Genomic DNA, 27,891 nt, shown 5'->3' on the forward strand with positions numbered 1-27,891 from the left:
AAAGCCCAGCTCTGTGGAGTGTACGGCTTAAAGTGGTCCTATGGACAGATACTCCAATCTCCGCTGTGGAGCTTTGCAGCTCCTTCAGGGTTATCTTTGGTCTCTTTGTTGCCTCTCTGATTAATGCCCTCCTTGCCTGGTCCATGAGTTTTGGTGGGTGGCCCTCTCTTGGCAGGTTTGTTGTGGTGTCATATTTTTTCAATTTTTTAATAATGGATTTAATGGTGCTCCGTGGGATGTTCAAAGTTTCAGATGTTTTTTTATAACCCAACCCTGATCTGTACTTTTCCACAACTTTGTCCCTGACCTGTTTGGAGAGCTCCTTGGTCTTCATGGTGCCGCTTGCTTGGTGGTGCCCCTTGCTTAGTGGTGTTGCAGACTCTGGGGCCTTTCAGAACAGGTGTATATATACTGAGATCATGTGACAGATCATGTGACACTTAGATGCACACAGGTGGACTTTATTTAACTAATTATGTGACTTCTGAAGGTAATTGGTTGCACCAGATCTTATTTAGGGGCTTCATAGCAAAGGGTGTGAATACATATGCACGCACCACTTTTCCGTTATTTATTGTTTAGAATTTTTTGAAACAAGTTATATTTTTCATTTCACTTCACCAATTTGGACTATTTTGTGTATGTCCATTACATGAAATCCAAATAAAAATCCATTTAAATTACAAGTTGTAATGCAACATAATAGAAAAATGCCAAGGGGGATGAATACTTTTGCAAGATACTGTAATTCAGACCCTTTGCTATGAAACTCGAAATTGAGCTTTGATCATCCTTGAGATGTTTCTAGAACTTGATTGGAGTCCACCTGTGATAAATTCAATTGATTGGACATGATTTGGAAAGGCACACTCCTGTCTATATAAGGTGCCACAGTTGATAGTGCATGTCAGAGCAAAAACCAAGCCATGAGGTCGAAGGAATTGTCCGTAGAGCTCAGAGACAGGATTGTATCGAGGCACAGATCTGGGAAGGGTACCAAATAATGTCTGCAGCGTTGAAGGTCCCGAAGAACCCAGTGGCCTCCATCATTCTTAAATGGAAGAAGTTTGGAACCACCAAGACTCTTCCTAGAGCTGGCCGCCTGGCCAAACTGACAAACTGAGCAATCAGGGGAGAAGGGCCTTGGTCAGGGAAGTGACCAAGAACCCGATGGCCACTCTGACAGAGCTCCAGAGTTCCTCTGTGGAGATGGGAGAACCTACCAGAAGGAAAACAATCTCTGCAGCACTCCATCAATCATGCCTTTATGGTAGAGTGGCCAGACGGAAACCACTCCTCAGTAAAATAAACATGACAACCCGCTTGGAGTATGCCAAAAGGCACCTAAAGGACTCTCAGACCATTAGAAACGAGATTCTCTGATCTGATTCAACCAAGATTGAACTCTTTTCCCTGAATGCCAAGCGTCACGTCTGGATGAAATCTGGCACCATCCCTACGGTGAAGCATGGTGGTGGCAGCATCATGCTGTGGGGATGTTTTTCAGCGGCAGGGACTGGGAGACTAGTCAGGATCAAGGGAAAGATGAACTGAGAAAAGTACAGAGAGATCCTTGATGAAAACCTGCTCCAGAGCGCTCAGGACCTCAAACTGGGTCGAAGGTTCACCTTCCAACAGGACAATGACCCTATGCACACAGCCAAGATAACGCAGGAGTGTCTTCGGGACAAGTCTCTGAATGTCCTTGAGTGGCCCCGCCAGAGCCCGGACTTGAACCCGATCTAACATGTCTGGAGAGACCTGAAAATATATATGAAGCGACGCTCCCCATCCAACCTGACAGAGCTTGAGAATATCTGCAGAGAAGAATGGGAGAAACTCCCCAAATACAGGTGTGCCAAGCTTGAGTGACATACGCAATAAGACTTGATGCTGTAATCGCTGCAAACGGTTCTTCAACCAAGTACTGAGTAAATGATCTAAATACCTATGTAAATGTTGTATTTCCGTTTTTTAAACCTGTTTTTGCTTTGTCATTATGGGGTATTGTGTGTAGATTGATGAGGAAAACAAACAATTTAATCAATTTTAGAATAAGGCTGTAACATAACAAAATGTGGAAAAAGTGAAGGGGTCTGAATACTTTCTGAATGCACTGTATGTACAGCTACTAAAAGAGACCATGTTGAAGGGATGTCTGTCTAGATTGACCACATACTGTACAGTACAGCTTCTATACAGGTTCTCTCTGGCCAAGACACTGTCATACTGGCCAAGACACTGTCAGACAGGTCTAGACACTGTCAGACTGGACAGGGCACTGTCAGACTGGCCAACACACTGTCAGACTGGCCAACACACTGTCAGCCTGGCCAAGACACTGTCAGACTGGTCAAGACACTGTCAGACTTGTTAAGACACTGTCATACTGGACAGGGCACTGTCAGACTGGCCAATACATTGTCAGACTGGCCAAGACACTGTCAGACTGACCAAGACACTGTCAGACTGGCCAAGACACTGTCAGACACTGTGTGCTAGGAGGTGATGAACTTTGCCTTGTGGAGACATTCCCATGTAATTGATATCAGTCATATGGCCAATGTTAAAATAAAGCCCATTTATTCCCTCCCTTAAAGACCAAGGCATAGCTGTAAACGTTCTAACTGGCCGACTGCAGACAATATAAAAGCTGTTGTTGTCTGAAAAAAGAGGCCTGTGTAAGATATTGGAGCCTTGACTGTGATTCACTGTGGGATGGCAGCTCTTTGGGGCCGCAACGCACCATATGCGTAAGCGATAATGTTTGTACATAATGTTCTGTATTTTCCCTGAATCCACATTAGAATAAATTAGTCTTTAGATGAAGATGCAACACAAGCTGTGTGACGCCCTCCGTGCCCTCATGCTCCGTGATGTTTTTGTTCTTGTACATAATCAGACGTTTTCGTTAGTCCGCTTAACATGTTCTTAAATGCTTACATTGTTTACATACCTAGCTCAGGCACAACAATCATGACTCTCTTTTCCCATCTCTCTTTCCTGGTAAACCACATGTTCTACTTTTAAAATTATGCAGTCGGTGTCAGCGTTTTGCATTCTAAAGTACACAGCTAAACAATCCTCAAAACACAATGACGTACATACTGCCATATACATTTATATTGAAGTCCACTATCAACGTGACTAGATGAGTGGAACCAACAACTGTTATCCTCAATTCTACAACCACCATTTAGACAAGTTACCCTGTCAGCTCTCGCTCTTTCAGTCTCTTGGCTGTCGCCGGACAGGCCTCATCAGTGGCTCTGGATCTGGCGGGTGTTTTGATTTATCGACGCAAGTCGGAAACTATGAAGCTCACTTTGTGACTGCTCTGAGCTTTAGAATTTAAAATGTCATTGGCCTGATGAATGACTGCAGCTGGAGCTCACCCAGTGGCATCATATGTCAGTGTCCAGAGTGATGAGAGACTAGCCCGGCCTGCTTACCTGCTGCCTGGCTCAGCCTGCCTGACACCACATACTGCTATTGGGAGGAACATGGCTCCGCCTGCTTGCCACCACATACTGCTATTGGGAAGAACATGGCTCCGCCTGCTTGCCACCACAGACTGCTATTGGGAGGAACGTGGCTCAGCCTGGCTGCCACCACAGACTGCTATTGGGAGGAACATGCTTCCGCCTGCCTGCCACCTGCAGGATCCAATGGGGAGGAACATGGCTTGGGACCGCTATTTATTTACTGATGGTTTAGCTATAGGATCAGATCTGGTACAAAGCCAGTGATAAATAACAGGATAATTATGATTATGACAGTTTAGTTGTGTGTGTGCATAACAATGTGTTTGCATATAGCAAATATGGCAAGGTGCATCTGGTGTTTGATAATTGTTGGCCTCGAAGTTGAATGTCAGATTTCCGCTCTGATAAAAGGTAGAACATTAGCATGGAGTTTGACTGGGGCCACCGACTCTGTCTGTAGGACTAAAATAACAATACAGACAGCCAGCAGGAAGCAACATCAGTAGCATCAATCAGTGTAATGGAAAAAAATGCGCCCTGTCATTATGCACCCAGGAAGTGGGAAATGTAATTAGACCAATGAAATTAGGCCATGGGCACTACTACACCTGATCGTCAACAGGGCAATATATTTCTTTTTGGACACGTATATCCATAATTTACAGTAGCATTCTGGATTTGTATTCTTCCTCTGATATATAGTGGTTGGAATAAAATGTTTTCCCAACCTATGGTTTCGATTTGTTTGATGCATAATTTGATATATAAGCACTCCACTTAATTTGGTCACCGGGAATCGACGAATGGTTTTCCTGTTCCAGGAAAAGCAAACGATAATGTCAAACCTATTTTTCACCGAACATATTGGACTTGTAGTGCTCTATCTATACCTAGTGCTAATTTACATTTGGAAAAGGAAACAGGGTAATAACCAGCTATAGAATATTCCAATATATGTCACAACAGGTCTAAATATGTGGGTCATGACAGTGTTATGACCATATTATAACAGTTATGTCAGCTGTTATGAGATATTATGACATGTTATGACACTGGGTGTCAAGTAAAGTGTTACCGGAAATAGGATAGGTCACTTATGTAATTTGGGACCCTATATGTTGACATGAATGGTCTGAGCTATAATGATGATGGCGGTTTCAAGCTATGTCGGCCTTTCTAGAGTGTCATGCTTTATTTCCCCCGGGTACGCTCTTCCTGGATTTTCCTGCCATGACTCAAGTCCACTGTCACTTTACTTCCTGTCTTGTGATAAGTAGACTGATATGTTCTCTATCTCTCTTTTGTTTCTCTTGTTTCATGTTCTTCTTCACAGTTGTACGCCTCCCTGGACTTTGGGAGAAAATGGCAGCTGGTTCATGAGCATGTGAACAGGTTCTACTGGTGAGTCATACGCTTGTCTTCTTTCTTTCTTCTCATCATCCTTCGCTTCCTCTTGTCCTCTCTGTTGTCCTTCTCTTTTCCTTAGTTTACTCAGACTCTCATCACAAACTGTTTTGGAGCATCACTAGCAGTGTGTGGAACGTGTTGTTTGCTTTCTGCAACAGAAGAGTCTGTGAAGGACATTGATAATAAGTTTCAACAAGTTATCTGAATGACTAGTGTTGCTGGTGGGAAATTCTGTGTACCATTCTGCTCATTTCCACTGTTTATATGATTGGACTGAGATAAATCTACATCCACAGTGTCACCATTTCGCATTCTACCTCTCACATTCTGGTTCATTTCTCAGATGCAGTGAACTGATATCATGGCAATTGCGCCTATCTAAACAATCATCATTTTTTCATTGGGGGTTAGAAATTGTATATCCATACATACTGTACCTACATACACCACATACCAGAGGAGGCTGGTGGGAGGAGCTATAGGAGGACGGGCTCATTGTAATGGAATGGAATAAATGGAACGTGTTAGACGTGGTTTCTATATGTTTGATGTGTTTGATACCATTCCATTAATTCCATTCCTGCCATTACAATGAGCCCATCCTACTAAAGCCCCTCCCACCAGCCTCCTCTGATACATACATACATACAGTGCTTTCAGAAAGTATTCACATCCCTTGACTTTTTCCACATTTTGTTGTGTTGCAGCCTGCATTTAAAATGGATTACATTTAGATTTTGTGTCACTGATCTAGACAAAATACCCCATAATGTCAAAGTGGAATTATGTTTTTTAAAATGTTTACAAGTTAATTACAAACAAGGGTTGGAACCGGTTCAGGGAACAGAACAGAAAACCGGAAAACAATACTAAATTATTTGAGGAACAGAACCCGAACCGAAAACGAAAGTGATCTTTACTGTTTCAGAACTGTTATTTTAAAAGCATGGGAACCGGTTAATAACGTTATTTTACATTCCGGGCATTTTTGTCCTGTCCCACAAAAATCGCAATAAAGCGCCTATGCAAAGCCCTCACTTTATCACTCAAACTTATTCCAGAGTCTGCCTGGCAACTGGAAATCTATGCCAGTGGGTGTGCGTGTGTGTGTAGGCTTCCTGCCCCTCCCCTCTGAAGCATAGGTTACTGTAGCCTACTGACGACGTTACAAGAGTGATTCAGTGTCATTGGACACTGTGTTAACAAACCTCCAAACGAGCTTCAATGCCATACAACAATCCTTCAGTAGCCTTCAACTGCTCTTAAACACTAGTAAAACTAAATGCATGCTTTTCAATCGAACGCTGCTAGCACCCGCCCACCCGACTAGAATCACCACTCTCGACGGGTCTGACCTAGAGTATGTGGACAACTACAAATATCTAGGTGTCTGGTTAGACTGTAAACTCAACTTCCAGACTCACATAAAGAATCTCCAATCCAAAGTTAAATCTAGAATCGGCTTCCTATTTCGCAACAAAGCCTCCTTCACTCATGCTGCCAAACATGCCCTCGTAAAACTGACTATACTACCGATCCTTGACTTCGGCGATGTCATTTATAAAATAGCCTCCAACACTCTACTCAGCAAATTGGATGTAGTCTATCACAGTGCCATCCGTTTTGTCTCCAAAGCCCCATACACTACCCACCACTGTGACCTGTACGCTCTTGTTGGCTGGTCCTCACTACATGTTCGTCTGTCAAACCCACTGGCTCCAGGCCATCTATAAATCACTGCTAGGCAAATCCCCGCCTTATCTTAGCTCATTGGTCACCATAGCAGCACCCACCCGTAGTCTGCGCTCCAGCAGGTATATCTCACTGGTCATTCCCAAAGCCAACACCTCCTTTGGCCGCCATTCCTTCCAGTTCTCTGCTGCCAATGACTGGAACGAATTGCAAAAATCTCTGAAGCTGGAGACTCTTATCTCCCTCAATAACTTTAAGCATCAGTTGTCAGAGCACCTTACCGATCACTGCACCTGTACACAGCCCATCTGAAATTAGCCCACCCAACTACCTCATCCCTATATTGTTATTTAATTTGCTCTTTTGCACCCAGTATCTCTATTTGCACATAATCTCTTGCACATCTAGCATTCCAGTGTTAATACTATTGTAATTATTCTGCACTATAGCCTATTTATTGCCTTAGCTCCATAACTTGCTACATTTGCACACACTGTATATATATTTTCTGTTGTATTTCTGACTTTATGTTTTTTTTACCCCATATGTAACTCTGTGTTGTTTTTGTTGCACTACTTTGCTTTGTCTTGGCCAGGTCGCAGTTGTAAATGAGAACCTGTTCTCAACTGGCTTACCTGGTTAAATAAAGGTGAAATAAAAAAAAAAAAAAAAAAAAAATTGGGAGAAATGTTTAATTAGAGAAGAATTGATGTACTTTTTCAATGCTAGTTAAGGATACTATAGTTATCACGTTTCATATTGGATTTATTAACTACATAAAGGTAAGACATGTTTTAAATTCTAGTGCTGCTCTGCACACATAAGCTTGTTAGATAGCTAATGTTTAATCTGGTCCAACATTAAAACAATTTGGAAGATCAAAGACATTCAAAGTTCCTCCATAGAAGCTGCTCCTCAGTAGGTATAATTCTGTAGGCCTAATTCAGATAATGCATGCCTAGCGCTTCAAGGCAAGCTTCCTACATCCTCTCTTGCTCTCTCCTCACCCTAAAATGTTTAGTTGCTTCTTGCACCCCTGGCAGCACAGTGTGTGTGTTTGTCTTTCATTATGATTAAAACATACTGTTACAGCAAAATACAATTAGCTCTTAACGACTTTTCTATACAGATTAAATCGCTTACCCAATCCACAGCAAGCTGCTCTATCCACACTGCTTGGTGAAGTTATTTAATGTCGAGCTAAATGTCGAGCTAAATGAGCTTGAGTCAATAAGTATTCAATCCCTTTATTATGGCAAACCTAAATAAGTTCAGGAGTAAATATTTGCTTAACAAGTCACATAATAAGTTGCATGGACTCACTCTGTGTGCAATAATAGTGTTTAACATGATTTTTTTATGACTACCCCATCTCTGTAGTCACTCAGTCGAGCAGTGAATTTCAAACACAGATTCAACCACAAAGACCAGTGAGGTTTTCCAATGGTTCGCAAAGAAAGGCGCCTATTGGTGGATGGGAAACAAAAAAAAGCATACATTGAATATCCCTTTGAGCATGGTGCAGTTATTAATTACGGCGCCCTTCCTAACTCAGTTCCCAGAGAACCACTCTTCATATTTTCAAGCATGGTGGTGGCAATGCTTGTCGTCGGCAAGGACTAGGGAGTTTTTTTAGGTTAAAAAGAAATGGAATAGAGCTAAGCACAGGAAACATCCTAGAGGAAAAGGTGGTTCAGTCTGCTTTCCGACAGTCACTGGGTGACAAATTCACCTTTCAGCACAACAATTACCTAAAACACAAGGCCAAATTTACACTGGAGTTGCTTACCAAGACAACATTGAATGTTCCTAAGTGACTTAAATTGGCTTGAAGGTCTATGGCAAGACTTGAAAATGGCTGTCTAGCAATGATCAACAACCAACTTGACAGAGCTTGAATATATTTTTAAAGAATAATGGGCAAATATTGTACAATCCAGGTGTGCAAAGCTCTTAGAGACTTACCCAGAAAGACTCACAGCTGTAATCGCTGCCAAAGGCGAGTCCAATATGTATTGACTCAGGGGGTTGAATACTTATCTAATCAAGATATATTAGTGTTTATTTTAATTGTTCTTCCACTTTGACATTACAGAGTATTTTGTTTAGATTACAATTAAATCCATTCTAACCCCACTTTGTAACACAACAAAATGTGGAAAAAGTCAAGGGGTGTGAATACTTTCTGAAGGCACTGTACATACATAAAATAGGAAGATACAGTATAATAATTTGTGTCCAGTGGCATGAGTAATAGAGCACCCAGGAAGTCCCTGTCGCCTCTCTTCTAATCAAGTCCACCCTCACACCTCGCCCCCAACGGCGAACCGCAGTGCACACTCATCACAACTGTAGCTCTGAATTTATTTTGCCTCATTGCTTTTTATTTTGCCTCATTGCTTTCCTTACTAGAGATGTAGGGGATGCTGTGTGTGTGTGTGTGTGTGTGTGTGTGTGTGTGTGTGTGTGTGTGTGTGTGTGTGTGTGTGTGTGTGTGTGTGTCGAGCTGCCACCAGCTATGCCAGCTATGTCCACATCAACTTGCATAAATCCGGGGTCTACTTTTCATCACATATCCTAAATAATTTGCTCGATTCATCCTCGATCCAACCCCTTCATGGAGTTTAAACTCTGGCTCTCAGTATTAGTAACCCGGGCCCCTCAAGCCATGCTTACAGACAATGAGTTGATCAGTCTGGCACCACCAGGAATGACATGCATCACACTATAGGAACGCCATTATATTATATTATATTATATCTGTCCAAGGTAATCCGCTATACCCAATAAAATGATATAATACGGTGATACACAGTACAGTGACTCTAACTTGAATTGTATGGCACAGCATTGCCAGTAAAAAATAAATACCATATTTAGGTTGCTGCATATTTACTATTTTGTGACAGATACCACTTCTTGGTAAAATAACAAACCCACAGCGCCTGGCTGTTACTGTGGTGGTTGCTAAGGGTAATGTGACATTTTGTGACACATCTCTGGGGAGAACGTCCTCACATGGAAAGGCATTGCTATTTTATTGCCATCATTGTTGAGACAATGCTGAAATGAGACGTCTGTATCTGGAGTGGAATATCCCTGCTGAGACTCATCTCCCTCTGTTTATTGCCTTCTTCCCTCCTCCTCTTCCCTCCTCCTCTCCTTCTCTTCCCTTCTCCTCTCCTCTTCTTCCCTCCTCCTCTCCTCTCCTCCTCTTCCCTTCTTCTCATTACTTTACCCCTCTTTCCCCCTCCTCCTCTTCATCCTTCCTTCTCTCCTCCTCTTCTTTAATCCAGGTCTGTAACGGGTCTAGACAAGGAGTCAGATCTGGTTCACATGGAGGCACACACCCCTAACGGACGTGAGTAGCACCACACACACACACACACACACACACACACACACACCTCTCTTTCTCTCTCTCTGTCACACACAGCAGAGAAAGGCCCCCACATTCACAGTCCAAGTATCAGCCCTCGAACGATAGAAGAGAGTGACAGTCTGTTAAGGAATAAATTCCACGCTGGGTTTAGAGTGTCGTGTCCCAGGGGAGTGACAGTGGATTACCCCACTGATAAATGCAGTGCATGATACTTGATTAATATAGCCTTTCCCTCTCATCCCTCTCACTCTGGGAGTGTCAGCTCCATAACTCACCCCGGCATTGCCACCTAATGTCCTCCATAGGTGAAATTGTGAGATTGTTTATTCTAGCTATCTGCTGCTGCTGTTGTTAGAGCCCCGGAATCAGAGACAGTTTACTTTTCTGTACACAGAGAATGATCATAGTTGATCATGTTGAATAGTGATAAACATAGAACTTTACATACTGTATGTATGAAACAATCACCATTATAGAATTGAAATCACAACATACTGGTCAAATGACAAAGGTATTTATATATATATATATACACACAGTCAGTATACTGTCACAAGTTTAACGCTATCTCCTCTATTGCTGCAGTCACAAACCATACAAAAGTGCCCTCAAGTTCAATGGTCCTCTGTAGCTCAATTGCTAGAGCATGGTGCTTGTAACGCCAGGGTAGTGGGTTTGATCCCCGGACCACACATACGTAAAAATGTATGCACACATGACTGTAAGTCGCTTTGGATAAAAGTGTCTGCTAAATGGCATATTACTATTATATTATTAATTCATACAGACATATAGCCTCGGTTTCCAGGCATCCTCACGTTCCCAGGAATAGGATGCATGATCCACAGCTGGGTGAATCCAGATATCCAGTAATCTCTATCTCCTCATCTTGCAGGTATACAGTATGTAACATGCCGGGCTCTAACGTGCTCAGAGCCCAACAGAAACTACCCCTTCCCTGGATACATCGACATCAGCTCACTGGTGGTCCAAGATTACTATATGTTTATTCAGGTAAGGCTCTGTCTGAGGAGAATAGATTGTACCATATTGTATGTAAACCGTGATGCATTGCATAGGATGCGCATCGTTAGCCTTGAGTGATATGGGCATGTGTTATGTGTTACGCACAACTTTGTTGGACTAGGACTGGGAGGAGATTTACATATTTACAGCACCACATGCAACAACTGGTTGATCCTCACGTGTGAGGAAATGGTATGACAGAGCGATTCAACTATAAATCATAAAAATAAAATATGATTAATTGTTATGTTGACACATTGTATTAACGGTAGTATGTTCTTCATTAGGATAGAAATGGGCACCATTGAAAGACACAAAGGATTTTAATTGTTCATTTTGCAATCTGAATATGTACAGTGTATTTGGTATTTATGTCATTCTCACCTCTGAACCTTGACCAGTCTCTATGCTGTGGTAGTATGTTCTTGATTAGGATAGAAATGGGCACCATTGAAAGACACAAAGGATTTTAATTGTTCATTTTGCAATCTGAATATGTACAGTGTATTTGGTATTTATGTCATTCTCACCTCTGAACCTTGACCAGTCTCTATGCTGCGGTAGTATGTTCTTGATTAGGATAGAAATGGGCACCATTGAAAGACACAAAGGATTTTAATTGTTCATTTTGCAATCTGAATATGTACAGTGTATTTGGTATTTATGTCATTCTCACCTCTGAACCTTGACCAGTCTCTATGCTGCATGGTTATTTTATTTCTAACTGTTTCCATAATTTACAGTGGGGAAAAAAAAGTATTTAGTCAGCCACCAATTGTGCAAGTTCTCCCACTTAAAAAGATGAGAGAGGCCTGTAATTTTCATCATAGGTACACGTCAACTATGACAGAAAAATTGAGAAAGAAAAATCCAGAATATCACATTGTAGGATTTTTAATGAATTTATTTGCAAATTATGGTGGAAAATAAGTATTTGGTCACCTACAAACAAGCAAGATTTCTGGCTCTCACAGACCTGTAACTTCTTCTTTAAGAGGCTGCTCTGTCCTCCACTCGTTACCTGTATTAATGGCACCTGTTTGAACTTGTTATCAGTATAAAAGACACCTGTCCACAACCTCAAACAGTCACACTCCAAACTCCACTATGGCCAAGACCAAAGAGCTGTCAAAGGACACCAGAAACAAAATTGTAGACCTGCACCAGGCTGGGAAGACTGAATCTGCAATAGGTAAGCAGCTTGGTTTGAAGAAATCAATTGTGGGAGCAATTATTAGGAAATGGAAGACATACAAGACCACTGATAATCTCCCTCGATCTGGGGCTCCACGCAAGATCTCACCCCGTTGGGTCAAAATGATCACAAGAACGGTGAGCAAAAATCCCAGAACCACACGGGGGGACCTAGTGAATGACCTGCAGAGAGCTGGAACCAAAGTAACAAAGCCTACCATCAGTAACACACTACGCCGCCAGGGACTCAAATCCTGCAGTGCCAGACGTGTCCCCCTGCTTAAGCCAGTACATGTCCAGGCCCGTCTGAAGTTTGCTAGAGTGCATTTGGATGATCCAGAAGAGGATTGGGAGAATGTCATATGGTCAGATGAAACCAAAATAGAACTTTTTGGTAAAAACTCAACTCGTCGTCTTTGGAGGACAAAGAATGCTGAGTTGCATCCAAAGAACACCATACCTACTGTGAACCATGGGGGTGGAAACATCATGCTTTGGGGCTGTTTTTCTGCAAAGGGACCAGGACAACTGATCTGTGTAAAGGAAAGAATGAATGGGGCCATGTATCGTGAGATTTTGAGTGAAAACCTCCTTCCATCAGCAAGGGCATTGAAGATGAAACGTGGCTGGGTCTTTCAGCATGACAATGATCCCAAACACACCGCCCGGGCAACGAAGGAGTGGCTTCGTAAGAAGCATTTCAAGGTCTTGGAGTGGCCTAGCCAGTCTCCAGATCTCAACCCCATAGACAATCTTTGGAGGGAGTTGAAAGTCCGTGTTGCCCAGCGAAAGCCCCAAAACATCACTGCTCTAGAGGAGATTTGCATGGAGGAATGGGCCAAAATACCAGCAACAGTGTGTGAAAACCTTGTGAAGACTTACAGAAAACGTTTGACCTCTGTCATTTCCAACAAAGGGTATATAACAAAGTATTGAGAAACTTTTGTTATTGACCAAATACTTATTTTCCACCATAATTTGCAAATAAATTCATTAGAAATCCTACAATGTGATTTTCCTGATTTTTTTTCCTCATTTTGTCTTTCATAGTTGACGTGTACCTATGATGAAAATTACAGGCCTCTCTCATCTTTTTAAGTGGGAGAACTTGCACAATTGGTGGCTGACTAAAAACGTTTTTTCCCCACTCTATATTGTCAAAAAAACTATTTAGACACATTCTGTATAAAGAAAAGGCATGACATACAGTACCAGTCAAAAGTTTGGACCTACCTACTCATTCAAGGGTTTTTCTTTATGTTTTACTATTCTTTACATTGTAGAATAATAGTGAAGACATTAAAACTATGAAATAACACATATGGAATCATGTAGTAACCATATTTCTTTCCTTTTTTTTTTTTTTTTGCAAAAATATATATATATACATACATATAAATACATATACATACATATATATACATATCCTTTTTTAAAATATATTTCCCTTTATTACTTTCCAACCCCACCACCCCTTCCCTAATTGGAGTAAACTAGTGAACAACAATGCTTAGGCCTCTACTTCCAGTTTATACATACTATATACATTTTATGGACACAGTCAATTTTACAATAATTCTATTTTGTTTGTTTTTACTCCTGAACTTCCTCTACCCTCAACCTCGCCGATCATTTTCATGATGTCCATCCGGTTTGCTTCTATGTGCCATATCTGCGCTCCCGAGTGGAGCAGCGGTCTAAGGCACTGCATCTCAGTGCTTGAGGCGTCATTACAGACCCCCTGGTTCGATTCCAGGCTGTATCACAACCGGACGTGATTGGGAGTCCCATAGGGCGGCATCCGGGTTTGGCCGGTGTAGGCTGTCATTGTAAATAAGAATTTGTTCTTAACTGACTTGCCTACTTAAATGAAAGTAAAATAAGAATATTCTAACTGTGCTCTTTCACAAAAGCTCTCAACCTATAACCTACATACGTATTATGGACACAGTATGCTTTACATTAGTTATCTTGTTGTTATTAGTCCCATCCTCCAACTCCATTCAACACCACCCATCTATCTCTTAACACCATCCATATTGGATTTCTATTTGCCATATATTTTTCAACTGTACTGTGATGTTTTACAAAAGTTCTGAACCCTTCTATTCTCATTGTTTCTACAGATTGTAAATTGAAAATAAACATTTTTGCTAAAAGTATTATTATATTGTTGTTCGATTGACTATGACTTTTCAGATCACCCAGTATTGCTATCAGCAGGGTTAGCTCCAGGTAAATATTGAAATCCTTTAGCCATTCCTAGACCTGTGTCCAAAAACAAGCTACAAATGGACAGTACCAAAACAAATGATCTAATGATTCTGTCTCTTCGCAGCAAAATCTGCAGAGCTGGGAAGATTGTATCCCCCATATAAATAACATTCTATTGTATAATAATTTAAATTGCAAAACCATCAAGCGCTATGATGAAACTGGCTCTAATGAGGACCGCCACAGGAAAGGAAGACCCAGAGTTACCTCTGCTGCAGAGGATACGTTTATTAGAGTTAACTGCACCTCAGATTGCAGCGCAAATAAATGCTTCACAGAGTTCAAGTAACAGACACATTTTACATTTTTAGTCATTTAGCAGACACTCTTATCCAGAGCGACTTACAGTTAGTGCATACATTATTTTTTATTTTAATTTTACATACTGGCCCCCCGTGGGAATCAAACCCACAACCCTGGCGTTGCAAACGCCATGCTCTACCAACTGAGCTACATCCCTGCCAGCCATTCCCTCCCCTAACTTACCCTGGGCCAATTGTGCGCCGCCCCATGGGTCTCCCGGTTGCAGCCGGCTACGACAGAGCCTGGATTCGAACCAGGATCTCTAGTGGCACATCTAGCACAGCGATGCAGTGCCTTAGACCACTGCGCCACTCTGGAGTTTTTCTACAGGACAATGACCCAAAACACAAATCCAGGCGGTGTTACTGCTATTTTACCAAGAAGGCGAGTGATGGTGCTGCATCAGATGACCTGGCCTCAAAAATCACCCGACGTCACAACTCAACATCAACTGTTTAGAGGAGACTGCGTGAATCAGGCTGCAAAGAAACCACTACTAAAGGACAACAATAATAAGAAGAGACTTACTTGGGCCAAGAAACACAAGCAATGGACATTAGACATGTGGAAATATGTCCTTTGGTCTGATGAGTCCAAATGTGAGATTTTTGGTTCCAACCGCCGTGTCTTTGTGAGAATCAGAGTAGGTGAACGGATGATCTCTGCATCTGTGGTTCCCGCCGTGAAGCACGGAGGAGGAGGTGTGATGGTGTAGGGGTTTCTTTGCTGGTGACACCGTCTGTGATTTATTTAGAATTCAAGGCACACTTAACCAACATGGCTCCCACAGCATTGCCATCCCATCTGGTTTGGGCTTAGTGGTACTATCATTTGCTTTTCAACAGGACAACTGTAACGGTGTTACTGCTATTTTACCAAGAAGGCGAGTGATGGTGCTGCATCAGATGACCTGGCCTCAGAAATCACCCGACCTCAACCCAATTGAGATGGTTTGGGATGAGTTGGAACGCAGAGTGAAGGATAAGCAGCCAACAAGTGCTCAGCATATGTGGGAACTCCTTCAAGACTGTTGGAAAAGCAGTCCTCATGAAGCTGGTTGAGAGAATGCCAGGAGTGTGCAAAGCTGTCATCAAGGCAAAGGGTGGCTACTTTGAATAATCTAAAATATACAATATATTTTGATTTGTTTAACACTTTTTTGGTTACTACAGGATTCCATATGTGTTATTTCATAGATTTGATATCTTCACTATTATTCTACAATGTAAAGAATAATAAAAATAAAGAAAAACCCTTGAATGAGTAGGTGTGTCCAAACTTTTGACTGGTACTGTATGTAAAATATGCAAACCTTTTGTTTGACCCTTCATTTGAGAGTCTGCATTTGCACACTGTCCTGATTCAGATGTGAAACCTAGGGATCATCATTTGTGCGAGTGACAAATCTGAAATGTTAATGTGCTGAATTCTAAGTAATGCTGGTGCGGTTTTGGGGTTATGTTTTAATTTCCCTCCCACTGCCTGAATACTATTGACTTTGACATTGTGCAAATGAGGACGCATGAATTTATAAGTAATCAGGAAAATATGAATAATTATCCCGCCAATCCAGTCCAGTATAAATAACTTTTCCATCCAAATGTAACTCCAAAGGCCTACATTGTAGAATAATAGTGATGACATCACAACAATGAAATAACACATAGGTAATCATGTAGTAACCAAAAAGCTGTTCTTGCCATAATATGGACTTTTACCAAATAGCCCCCCCACACACCTTGTCACAACACAACTGATTGGCTCAAATGCATTAAGAAGGAAAGAAATTCCACAAATTAACTTTTAAGAAGACACACCTGCCAGTATAATGGTTGGAAAAAATAGATCTGTGGTCTACCAGATCCCTCAACCATGTTTTTACCACACTCATACGTCTCCCTAACTAAACCCACAACCACTCAACTTGAACCTCAGTTCAGGGAACTCTCTCTCTCTCTCTCTCTCTCTCTCTCTCTCTCTCTCTCTCTCTCTCTCTCTCTCTCTCTCTCTCTCTCTCTCTCTCTCTCTCTCTCTCTCTCTCTCTCTCTCTCTCTCTCTCCTCACCTTCACTCCCTCCAATTGACCAGTACAATTATAATCACACTAAGAGGCCTAATTGGTTCTGTCATATAATAATGAACCCATTTCACCTCCCCCTTTTCCTACTCAGAAAGCCAGCAGCTTGTTTTGTGGATAAATTCTCGATTAATGGATTTATTAAATAAATTGCTCCCTTGTGCTGACGCTAGGACAATCACACTTTTGTTCCCGAAAATTGTTCTCCTATCCTGATAGCCTCCGTGCCTCCGCCTGTGCTCTAATTAAAGGTTTCTAAAGCTTTCTTCCCTGCTGGCGGTGTTTGTACTGCATAGGCTAACAGCAGCTAACATCTCGAGTGTTTACTTACAGAGGAGCTGGTATCATTAAGGATGACTTTCCTAAGACAGGCCACTGAGCATTGCTTGGGAGAGTTCAATATTTCTCTTGACAGAGAATAATGAGACTATTTATTGTCCCTATGAGATATCTACTCAAGTCTACCTCCAAAAACACAAAGAGCATCGACAACAGGAGAGGACGTGAGAGGACCAGTTTCCGCTGTATGCTGGCTATCCATTTAAATTCCTTATGCATCAATGTTCCTCCCTGACAATGAAGTATACACTGAGTGTACAAAACATTAGGAACGCCTGCTCTTTCCATGACATAGACAAAATATTTAAGTGCCTTTGCACAGGGTATGGTAGTAGATGCCAGGCACACCGGTTTGAGTGTGTCAAGAACTGCAAAGCTGCTGGGGTTTTCACACTCAACAGTTTCCCACGTGGTCCTCCACCCAACGGACATCCAGCCAACTTGACACAACTGTGGGAAGCATTGGAGTCAACATGGGCCAGCATCCCTGTGGAACGCTTTCGATACATTGTAGAGTTCATGCCCAAACGAATTGAGGCTATTCTGAGGGCAAAAGGATGTGCAACTCAATATTAGGAAGATGTTCCTAATGTTTGTACACTCTGTGTATATCTTTAAATCATAAATAATGTAATGCATGTTCACTTGGTTGAAGGTTGCAAGATGAGTAATGAATAATACATTTATGAAGGTTTTAGATTAATCCAAGTAGTTAATTCATGTTGACAACAATGAGTCACAGATGTGCAACATTGACAAATGATACAAATGAACACAACGGGAATACTCAGTGTCTTGGCTCAATGTGTTCCAGGTTACTACAGCAGGACAGGCCAGCTACTATGTGTCCTACCAGAGGGATCCATTCCTCAAAATCAAACTGCCGAAATATTCTCTGCCTAAGGTAAGCAACATTCATTTTACAGTGATAAACACATGCCTCCAGAGATACATATAGTAGATCAATTATTCAGATTGAATACTTTCTTTATTTTGCTAATTTTTCTTACTTTTTAACTCTGCATTGTTGGGAAGGGGCTCGTAAGTAAGCATTTCACAGTAAAGTCTACACCTGTTGTATACGGCGCATTTGACAAATAAAATGTAATTTGATTTGAAGTAACCAACAATTTACCCCCTTGATTTCTCCCTGTAACAAAAGGATTTAGCTCTAGAAATATCTGTAGCATTACTACACAATTGCAGTAGTTAAAAGACACTATATGTGACCGACGGGCTCAAATCGGTCTTACGTAGCAAAATTTGAAATTGTGTTTTTTACATTGGATAAAAGTAGAGACTCAGAGCTACAAAATGGTATATCATACACTACAGTTGAGGAACAATGGGAAAGTAATTTTGCTTTGAATGTTGATAAACTTGTAAACTCACTTTTGAGAAAATGGCCTTTGAATCTTTTGGTATTACTACTGGAGAGCCCTTCTTTGTCTACACCCATTCAGCATCGTTCACACCCTCTTAAGCTTTAGCCCCACCAATCTCTTCAAGGGTTGATCCGAGTGTTCGTGACTGCAACTGTGCTGTCAAATTGTCTGTTCGTAAATTCAAAACGTGTCGCTCTCAGAGCGTTCAGAGCGCACACTGGACGCTCTGGCCGATGAGTAGGGTTGATCCGAACGTTCTGACCTCACAACGGCAGTCAAGCACCCAAGCTAACTGACTAACATTGGCTAGCTTGCTAGCTACTTCCAGACACATAATGAGAGAACACCCCACTCTGACCATTTTAATCGCCCTAGCAGAGCTGGTTAGGCTGTTTTCATGTTATGCAGAGCGTTGGTGACTGTAACTGTGCTGCTGGCAACAATTTAATGATGCTTTTTTGCCGATGTTTACTGACACCGGCCATATTCAACGGGTGTTGAGCGTTCATAAATTCATCAGTTATTCTGCGCTCTGGCAAACTCAGATGAGAGTGCTCTGAAATCGGAGTAGATGGCCAGACTGAATTTACGAACGCACCCGAAATGGTTACTTGCATAGTGGAGTCTTTTGTTAAGACTGTAGCTAGCTAGCTAGATAAACAATGAACCATAATCACAACTCATGACATTACTACCCTGCATGAATCTGCAGGTACCTAACCAACCAGGTTCAATGTCAGCTAGCTAACATTAGGCTATAGCTAGCTAAGCAAATGGCTCTGAGACACGAATAATAAGGTCATACACGTAACATTAGCTAGCAAGCCAGCCAGCTAACATTAGCTAGCTAGCTAGGTAAACAATGAACCATAATCACAATTCATGATGTTACTACCCTGCATGAATCTGCAGGTAGCTAACCAACCAGGTTCAATGTAGCTAGCTAACATTAGGCTATAACTAGACAAGCAAATAGCTCTTTCTGTCAAAATTAGAAACGTGTAATATCTGAAAATGTAGCTAGCTAGACTATCTTACCCGTATACATCATTCATGGATGGATGCGTCTCCTGTCAGATGCCATGGTTGCCCTTAGTTTGAAGATGTAATCCGGAGACAGGTATTTTCTCCATCTCCTTAGCTATCATACTCGAATTCCACTGATTTCAAAACTCGGTCCTCCAGAAAGTGGAGAGCAACACTTATGCAGTTTTAATACACAATACATTTTTTTAAAGCCGCGTTAGACAGGATTACCTATACATACTGACCAGCTCAAATAGACAGAATTGTGCTATATGGCAGACCAATCCAAACTCATCTCTCGGCATGTCCAGCCCACTCATTATCTCAGCAAATCACGGCTAGCGGGAAGGTTGCTGTCTTTTTCTTTGGCTAAACCAACTAGGCTCGTAATTTAACAATTGTATTCGCATTTACAGATGGCATACAAGTTTGTTATTAAAGCACATGAAAGTTCACATGTTCAAGAAGGCAATTCTGCCAAAAAAAACGCATTTAGATATTTTTTTAAAGTTTACGTTTAAATGGCTCACGTGTGATGTAGTGACCCGCGACATACGCCTTGTTTCCTGAAACGGGTCACATATGGTGTGTAGAGTACATGGGCAGCTACAGTGTTAAACATTCCATATGCACACCAGACCTGATCTTGTGACACCCAACACGTACTCGGCAGCTTGTTACAACCCCAACCCATGTGATCCATCATCTCTTGATAAATCCTCTAACCTCTCCAACCCCCCATCCTCTGCCACCAGGACCTCCACATCGTCAGCACAGACGAGCACCAGGTCTTCGCGGCGGTGCAGGAGTGGAACCAGAACGACACCTACAACCTGTACCTCTCAGACACCCGGGGCATCCTCTTCACCCTGGCCATGGAGAACGTTAAGACTACCCGTGGCCTGGGGGGCAACCAGATGCTGGACCTGTACGAGGTAAGTGTTCACTGTGTGTGTGTGTGTGTGTCTGGAGGGGGTGGCGTGTGTGTTTGTGTCTGCGCATATGTGTATGTGTGTGTCATCACATTCATTGTCATCGCATTAACATAAATTGTCATTGCATTAACATAAATTGTCATCACATTAACAAACATTGTCATCACATTAATATTCATTGCGGATCGTACCCCCTCCTTTTTCCCCATCTTTCTCAGGATGAATCCCCAGTTTATCACCCAGACACTGGCAGGTGTGATGTAGAGAGGTAGAGGAGTGAGATATGGGTCTGATCTTCAGAGTCAGCAGTCATTAACAATGTTACTACTACTGCTGAAATTGATGGTCATACCCAGTGAGTAACTAGGGGGGAGGGGGGTGTTAAGCTGACATATGGAATTGTTTTAAGATGGTCATACTATGGATCATTTAGGTATTTAGCTATTTGATTTTGATTTTAGGACCACTTTAGGTATCAAAGAAATGATATGATAAAATATAGATTTTGGCCTTTACTACTAAAGCCCATAGAAATGCACTAAATAACACATTAATAAATGGCAAAAAGGAGAGTAAAAAAATTAATAACAAGAAAGTGTCTGTCCTAAATCTAGGAGAAATAAAAAAAACTCAGGAAATATATATATATATATATATATATTTTACACATACAGTATTTAACCCCTTTTTTGGGTAGGTACAAAACTACCTTCATACTTCCATAAGTCTTTTAAAAACCGGTACTGGTTACCATCAGACGAGTCCCATGACACTGGACAGAGTGCGCCATCGTGTTCGTGAGAGTCTCCCCTTTCCATAGAGTGGTCATAATAGTTTTGTAGGTCAAACCATTCGGATGCTACAGACGTTTTCATGAGAAGACCGATTTTAGGGATGTCTCATGGTCTGTCAAACACCGCTTTAGCTCAGCCACCTTTCACCGCGGATGTGGAAGTGCGACACTGGCAGATGCAATGGATTGAGACGCATCTTTAGTTAATCTGACAGATGTTGATGGGGATTTTTTTATTACTGTATTTTCCGCACTATAAGGCACACCGGAGTATAAGCCGCAGCAGCAAAATGGAATGATATTGAATGATGTGTACATATATAAGCCTCACTGGACTATAAGCCGTAGGTGTTTTAATGTTTAATTACCATATGTAAGGGTTCGTGCACAGAGGGGATTGTCGGTAAAGAGACAAACTGTCTCGCTCTCGTAATGTCTGTCTGTCTTGCTCTCGTTCTGTCTCTCGTTCTGTCTCTCGTACCACTCTCGGTTCCACTTTTACTTTTGCGCGCTACCTGTCTCACTCTTTTCCGGCCTCCAGCATTTCCTGCTGGACCCCGCCGCTTAAAGGTGGGGGGCGCGGACCGGTCATAGAGCCCATAGAGTTAAAGTTGGTGGACTGTAACCTGTAAAATCCATAGATTTAGGAGGTCTTCTAGTGGCCGTTAGCTGTAAAAATCCATAGATTAGCCGCACCGTTATATAAGCCGCAGGGTCGAAAAATTGGAAAAAAGGCGCGGCTTATAGTCCGAAAATTACGGTATATAGTTAAGATTGACACAAGATTAACAATGAATGTTCATCTTTTTTTTTTTTTTTTTTTTTTTTACACACCATTCCTCTGAGTTCCTCTGAAAAAGACTGCAGATATCATTCTGACCAAAGTACTTTGTAGGAATCCCAAGTATTGTTATCACATACACTGGAGTGTTGGGCTTCAGAAGCCCAGTGGCCTCAAAGACTCTAAAAGATGAATCATTCCTACTAAGTACTTTGAGCTCAACAGGGAACAGAGAGACTGAGTGAAAGGAACAGTATTTTACTCTTCTCCCTGGTCTCGTCAAATAATTCATTGCCTCTTGTCAGTATTCTCTCACTTTCTCTTTCTCACTCTTTCTGTCGGTTTCTCTCTCTTTCTTTTGTTCTCTCAAATCAATTATATACTGTTTTAAAAAAAAATCCTGCTTCCCACTTTAGCCTAATGGGAGTAATTTGAGTGTCAGTTGGATTCAATCTGGACAATCTTTCCTTCAATCAAATGTTTTTTTCACTAACTTCCAGTTGGGTTAAACTTAGCCATTTAGTGTTAGGTTTTTGATTTAATCCATCTCCCAGAGGTATGAACTTCAACACTGAATATTACAGAACATCCAAACTTGCCTAACACAATTCATACTCAGTGGTAGGCCTACAAATCAACAACAGCCCAATGATGAACTATCTGATTCCGTACTTACTCAGAGCTATAAATAGCTTTTTAATGAGTGAGTGGTAGGAGGGACGGAGGAAGAGAAGGAGGGATGGAGGGAGGGAGTGTTAGCTAGATGATTTAGGTAATGTAATGGTCATGATGATGCTGCTCCTTTCTGTTAGCCTAGCGGTGTGTGTGTGTTAGCTCTCTGCCAACACTCTTAACCCAACCCCCCCTTCGGAGCCTCTGATTCTCTTATTCAGTGGTGGTTCCAGGGAGGGGATAGAAGGATGGGTGTGGGGGATGATAAATAATTACCACTGTGATTGACATGTCTGGTAATGGGAGGCAGGGGCCCTCATTAGCAGTGTCAATCCCGATCCGTCATGTTTCTATGACGATGTCAAACGTGGCGCCTATTAGTGCCACTTATACTGGAAGGGCCCCTGAGGCCCCTCAGGAGTGTGATACGACTGGAGGCCCTCAATGTCTGCTGCAGTATAGGTCTTATTTAGAGCACAGTCGTCAGGTTTACCCGATCACACTTCCATCCTCAATAGTTTATGGTAGGAAGACAGTTGACTAAGGAGGCAAGGAGCCATGACTGCTCTCTCTCTCTCTCTCTCTCTCTCTCTCGCTCTCGCTCTCTCTCTCTGTCTCGATCTTTCTTTCTCGATCACTCTTTCTCTTTTCTTTGTCTCCCTCTTTCAATTCAATTCAATTCCATTTAAGGGCTTTATTGGCATGTGAAATATATGTGAAACAAAAGTGAAATAAACAATAAAAAAAAGACAGTAAACATTACACTCACAAAACTTCCAAAAGAATAAAGATATTTAAAATGTCATATTATGTGCAAATAGAAAATACAGAAGGGAAAATAAATAAACTTAAATATGGGTTGTATTTACAATGGTGTTTGTTCTTCACTGGTTGCCCTTTTCTGTGGCAACAGGTCACAAATCTTGCTGCTGTGATGGCACACTGTGGTATTTCACCCAATAGATATAGCATAGCATGTCTTCTCTTGAGAGCCAGGTCTGCCTACGGCAGCCTTTCTCTATAGCAAGGCTATGCTCACTGAGTCTGTACATAGTCAAAGCTTTCCTTAAGTTTGGGTCAGTCACAGTGGTCAGGTATTCTGCCACTGTTTACTCTCTGTTTAGGGCCAAATAGCATTCTAGTTTGCTCTGTTTTTTTGTTGATTCTTTCCAATGTGTCAAGTAATTATAGTTTTGTTTTCTCATGATTTGGTTGGGTCTCATTGTGTTGCTGTCCTGAGACTCTGTGGGGTCTGTTTGTGTTTGTGAACAGAGCCCCAGAACCAGCTTGCCTAGGGGAATTTGGATAAAAGAGTCTGCTAAATGGCATATTATATATATGTTGAATAGGGTGGGGCTTAAGCTGCATCCCTGTCTCACCCCACGGCCCTGTGGAAAGAAATGTGTGTATTTTTTTGCAAATTTTAGCCTCACACTTGTTGTTTGTGTACATGGATTTTATAATGTCATATGTTTTTCCCCCAACACCACATTCCATCAATTTGTACAGCAGACCCTCATGCCAAATTGAGTCAAAATCATTTTTGAAATCAACAAAGCATGAGAAGACTTTTCCTTTGTTTTGGTTTGTTTGTTTGTCAATTAGGGTGTGCAGGGTGAATACGTGGTCTGTCGTGCAGTAATTTGGTAAAAAGCCAATTTGACATTTGCTAAGGACATTGCTGTTGACGCATATCCCACGGTAGTTATTAGGGTCAAATGTGTCTCCACTTTTGTGGATTGGCGTGATCAGTCCTTGGTTCCTAATATTGGGGAAGATGCCAGCGCTAAGGATGATGTTAAAGACGTTAAGTATAGCCAATTGGAATTTGTGGTCTGTGTATTTTATCATTTCATTTAGGATACCATGAACACCACAGGCCTTTTTGGGTTGGAGGGTTTGTATCTTTTTCCTGTAGTTCATTCAATGTAATTGGATAATCCAGTGGGTTCTGGTAGTCTTTAATAGTTAATTCTAAGATTTGTATTTGATCATGTATATGTTTTTGCTGTTTGTTCTTTGTTATAGGGCCAAAAATATTGGAGAAGTGGTTTATCCATACATCTCCGTTTTGGATAGATAACTCTTCGTGTTGTTGTTTGTTTAGTGTTTTCCCATTTTCCCAGAAGTGGTTAGAGTCTATGGATTCTTCAATTACATTGAGCTTATTTCTGACGTGATGTTCCTTCTTTTTCCGTATTGTATTTCTGTATTGTTTTAATGATTCACCATAGTGAAGGCATAGGCTCAGGTTTTCTGGGTCTCTATGTTTATGGTTGGATAGGTTTCTAAATTTTTTTCTTAGGTTTTTGCATTCTTCATCAAACCATTTATCATTATTGTTAATTTTCTTAGGTTTTCTGCTTGACATTTTTAGATTTGATAGGGAAGCTGAGACGTCAAATATACTGTTTAGGTTTTCTACTGCCAAGTTTACACCTCAACTATTAGCATTTCCTAATATTATTCAGTTCCTTTGGCTTTGATGACTCATGATTGAGTATTGCTCTGTTCAAGTAGACTGTGATTTTGCTGTGATCTGATAGGGGTGTCAGTGGGCTGACTGAACGCTCTGAGAGACTCTGGGTTGAGGTCAGTGATAAAGTAGTCTACAGTACTACTGCCAAGAGATGAGCTATAGGTGTACCTACCGTAGGAGTCCCCTCGAAGCCTACCATTGACTATGCACATACCCAGCGTGCGACAAAGCTGTAGGAGTTGTGACCCATTTTTGTTGGTTATGTTGTCGTAGTTGTGCCTAGGGGGGCATATTGGGGAGGGAATGCTGTCACCTCCAGGTAGGTGTTTGTCCCCATGTGTGCTGAGGGTGTCAGTTTCTTCTTTATGTCGCCACAGACTAGTACATGTCCCTGGGCCTGGAAATGATTGATTTCACCCTCCAGGATGGAGAAGTTGTCTTCATTAAGGTATGGGGATTCTAGTGGGGGGATATAGGTAGCACACAGGTGGACATTGTTCTATGTTGAGGAAATGTCCCTTTGAATTTCTAGCCAAATGTAAAATGTTCCTGTTTTGATTATTTTAATAGAGTGAGTTAGGTCTACTCTATACCAAATTAGCATATCCCCTGAGTCCCTTCCCTGTTTCACACCTGGTAGTTTGGTGGATGGGATTATCAGCTCTCTGTAACCTAGAGAGCAACCAGTCCATCTCCTCTATACCATGTTTCTTGTAGGATGACAATGTCTGTATTTCTGATTTCTTTGGTGAAGTCCAGGTTTCTGCTCTTTAGGCCAAAGGCAGGTGACCTGAGGCCTTGGATATTCTAGGATGAGATAGTGAAGGCTTTGTGTTCCATAAAGTGTCCAATGTTAGTCGTGTGGTTTGGCCTCAGAGCAGTAAGTGTGAGCAGAGCCTGCTGAGCATCTGGTACATGCCATTGGCTTGGGCCAGTGTAGGAGTGGGTGTTGGGCCTGTTTGCCTGCTCAGGGCCTGGGCGTGTGTGTGACTTTCATGTTGTGGCCCTCTTTGCGGGAGTGGGGGGCATGGGGTGGGCAGGAGGGGCATAGGTATGATCTGTGGGGACCTATATGGGGTGTGGGCATGGCTGGTTTGGGGGGGTATTGATTGTTTGGGGTGGGGGTGTGGAAGTGGCTTGTGGTCTGGATGTAGGTCCTCTCGGCATGGGTCCTCGATGTTTGGGTCAGAGTGGGGGAGGGGTCCCACAGGTCTGGGAGAGTGTCTCGCTGGTCTGGGCGGGGTGTCTGTTGATCTGTTGCTCCTGTATGAGGTGTTGGGGCTGTGGTTGAGGGCGTTGTCCTTTAGGGTCCTGGCAAAGGTGGGCACTGCTGCCTTGTATAGGTGGACCTGGTTGTAAAGGCTGTTCAAGTCCAGGGTGGAGTGGTGTGCCAGGTAAACGTTTGGTTTTGAGGCACAGTCACGGGAAATACTTGTGTTTACCCGCTGCATGGAGCATGGTGGAAGTATTTTCGTGGTAGCAGGGTGGAGATAACCATTTGTGCGTTGGGGAAATAACTCCCTTGAGTGCTGTGGCCACTCTTTCCTGCTGTGCTCTCAGGTCGTTTATGCCTGTGTCTATTATTATGTGGCTGGGTGACCCTAGTTGGTCCTCAGACAGAAGGTCTAGGGCATACTGGGTGTTTGGACACCAGAGTTTAGACACTGTGTGTTAGGGAACTTTTTGTTTCTTCTTGTATATATTTCCTGTTTGAGTCTATAAGGACTACAATCTGTTGCTTGTGTATGTCCTCAGTGGGTGTGGGGGGGGTTGTCAGGAGGGCTATCAGGGTGGCTGACAGGGGGGGGGGGGGGTGCTCAGAGGGGTGGGATCCCAAGGGCTTGCGGTTCATCATTTGTCTTTCCTGCTGTGATGTCGAGGCTATGGTCAGGGTCTGGGGTGGACTGTTCTGCTGTGGTATCGAGGCTATGGTCACGATCTGAGGTGGGCTGTTCTGCTGGCTTTTCTGCGGGGGTGGTCAGCTCTCTAATGGGTTGTTCTCTGTCGCACGCCATCCCCCTCACCCTCTCCTCCAGCACTCATCCTCTCCTCTAGTTTGCTAATACAGGACTAATAAAGGCTCAGTGCACTACTTTTGTGAAAAAGAAAATGTTCAATATATATATATTTTAGTAATAATATTTTGTTTTTATTCTGATTTTTCAGGGGGTGCTGCAGCACCCTCAGCATCCCTACTTCCCGCAGCTACGTCTGTCAGGGGGTGTTTTGGGTACTGTTTACTGCTTGAAAAAGAAAATGAAGAAGCACCATGTCATCCTTTTTGGTGGTTGGATTGGCTAGTTTTAGAATCTGTTTTAGCATTTGTTCTCTATTTCTTTCTAGGTAGCAGGTATCAAAGGCATGCTGATCGCTAACAGGAGACTGGACAACCAGGTGAAGACCTACATCACCTACAACAAGGGCCGTGATTGGAGGTTACTGCAGGCCCCGGCGACCGACCTGGCTGGCAACGATATCCACTGCGTACTGGTGAGTTATACTGAAGCTAACAGGGAAGGCTCATTGCTGTGGTAATCATACATGATCTAAGACTGCCTGAACTCTTTGAGGTGCTTTCCTAGACCCAGAATAAGCCTACTCCAGGACTAAAACGTCATACTCAATAGAGCATCTCCAGTGAA

At 42.2% G+C, this 27,891-nt stretch overlaps 1 protein-coding gene across 2 annotated transcripts in view; it reads left to right on the forward strand.

Annotated features, from left to right (window-relative positions):
• The window catches only part of LOC121554092 (VPS10 domain-containing receptor SorCS3-like), a 202,255-nt gene that overhangs the window by 139,067 nt on the left and 35,297 nt on the right, over positions 1–27,891 (forward strand). For both annotated transcript variants that reach the window (XM_041867547.1, XM_041867548.1), the window contains exons 5-10: positions 4,819–4,886; positions 9,881–9,945; positions 10,862–10,980; positions 17,993–18,082; positions 20,345–20,524; positions 27,593–27,739. In XM_041867547.1, the coding sequence (XP_041723481.1) occupies positions 4,819–4,886; positions 9,881–9,945; positions 10,862–10,980; positions 17,993–18,082; positions 20,345–20,524; positions 27,593–27,739 (669 nt within the window). The remainder of the gene's footprint in view (positions 1–4,818; positions 4,887–9,880; positions 9,946–10,861; positions 10,981–17,992; positions 18,083–20,344; positions 20,525–27,592; positions 27,740–27,891) is intronic.

This window comes from Coregonus clupeaformis, unplaced genomic scaffold (assembly GCF_020615455.1).
Source record: "Coregonus clupeaformis isolate EN_2021a unplaced genomic scaffold, ASM2061545v1 scaf0179, whole genome shotgun sequence".
Taxonomy (NCBI): Eukaryota; Metazoa; Chordata; class Actinopteri; order Salmoniformes; family Salmonidae; genus Coregonus; species Coregonus clupeaformis.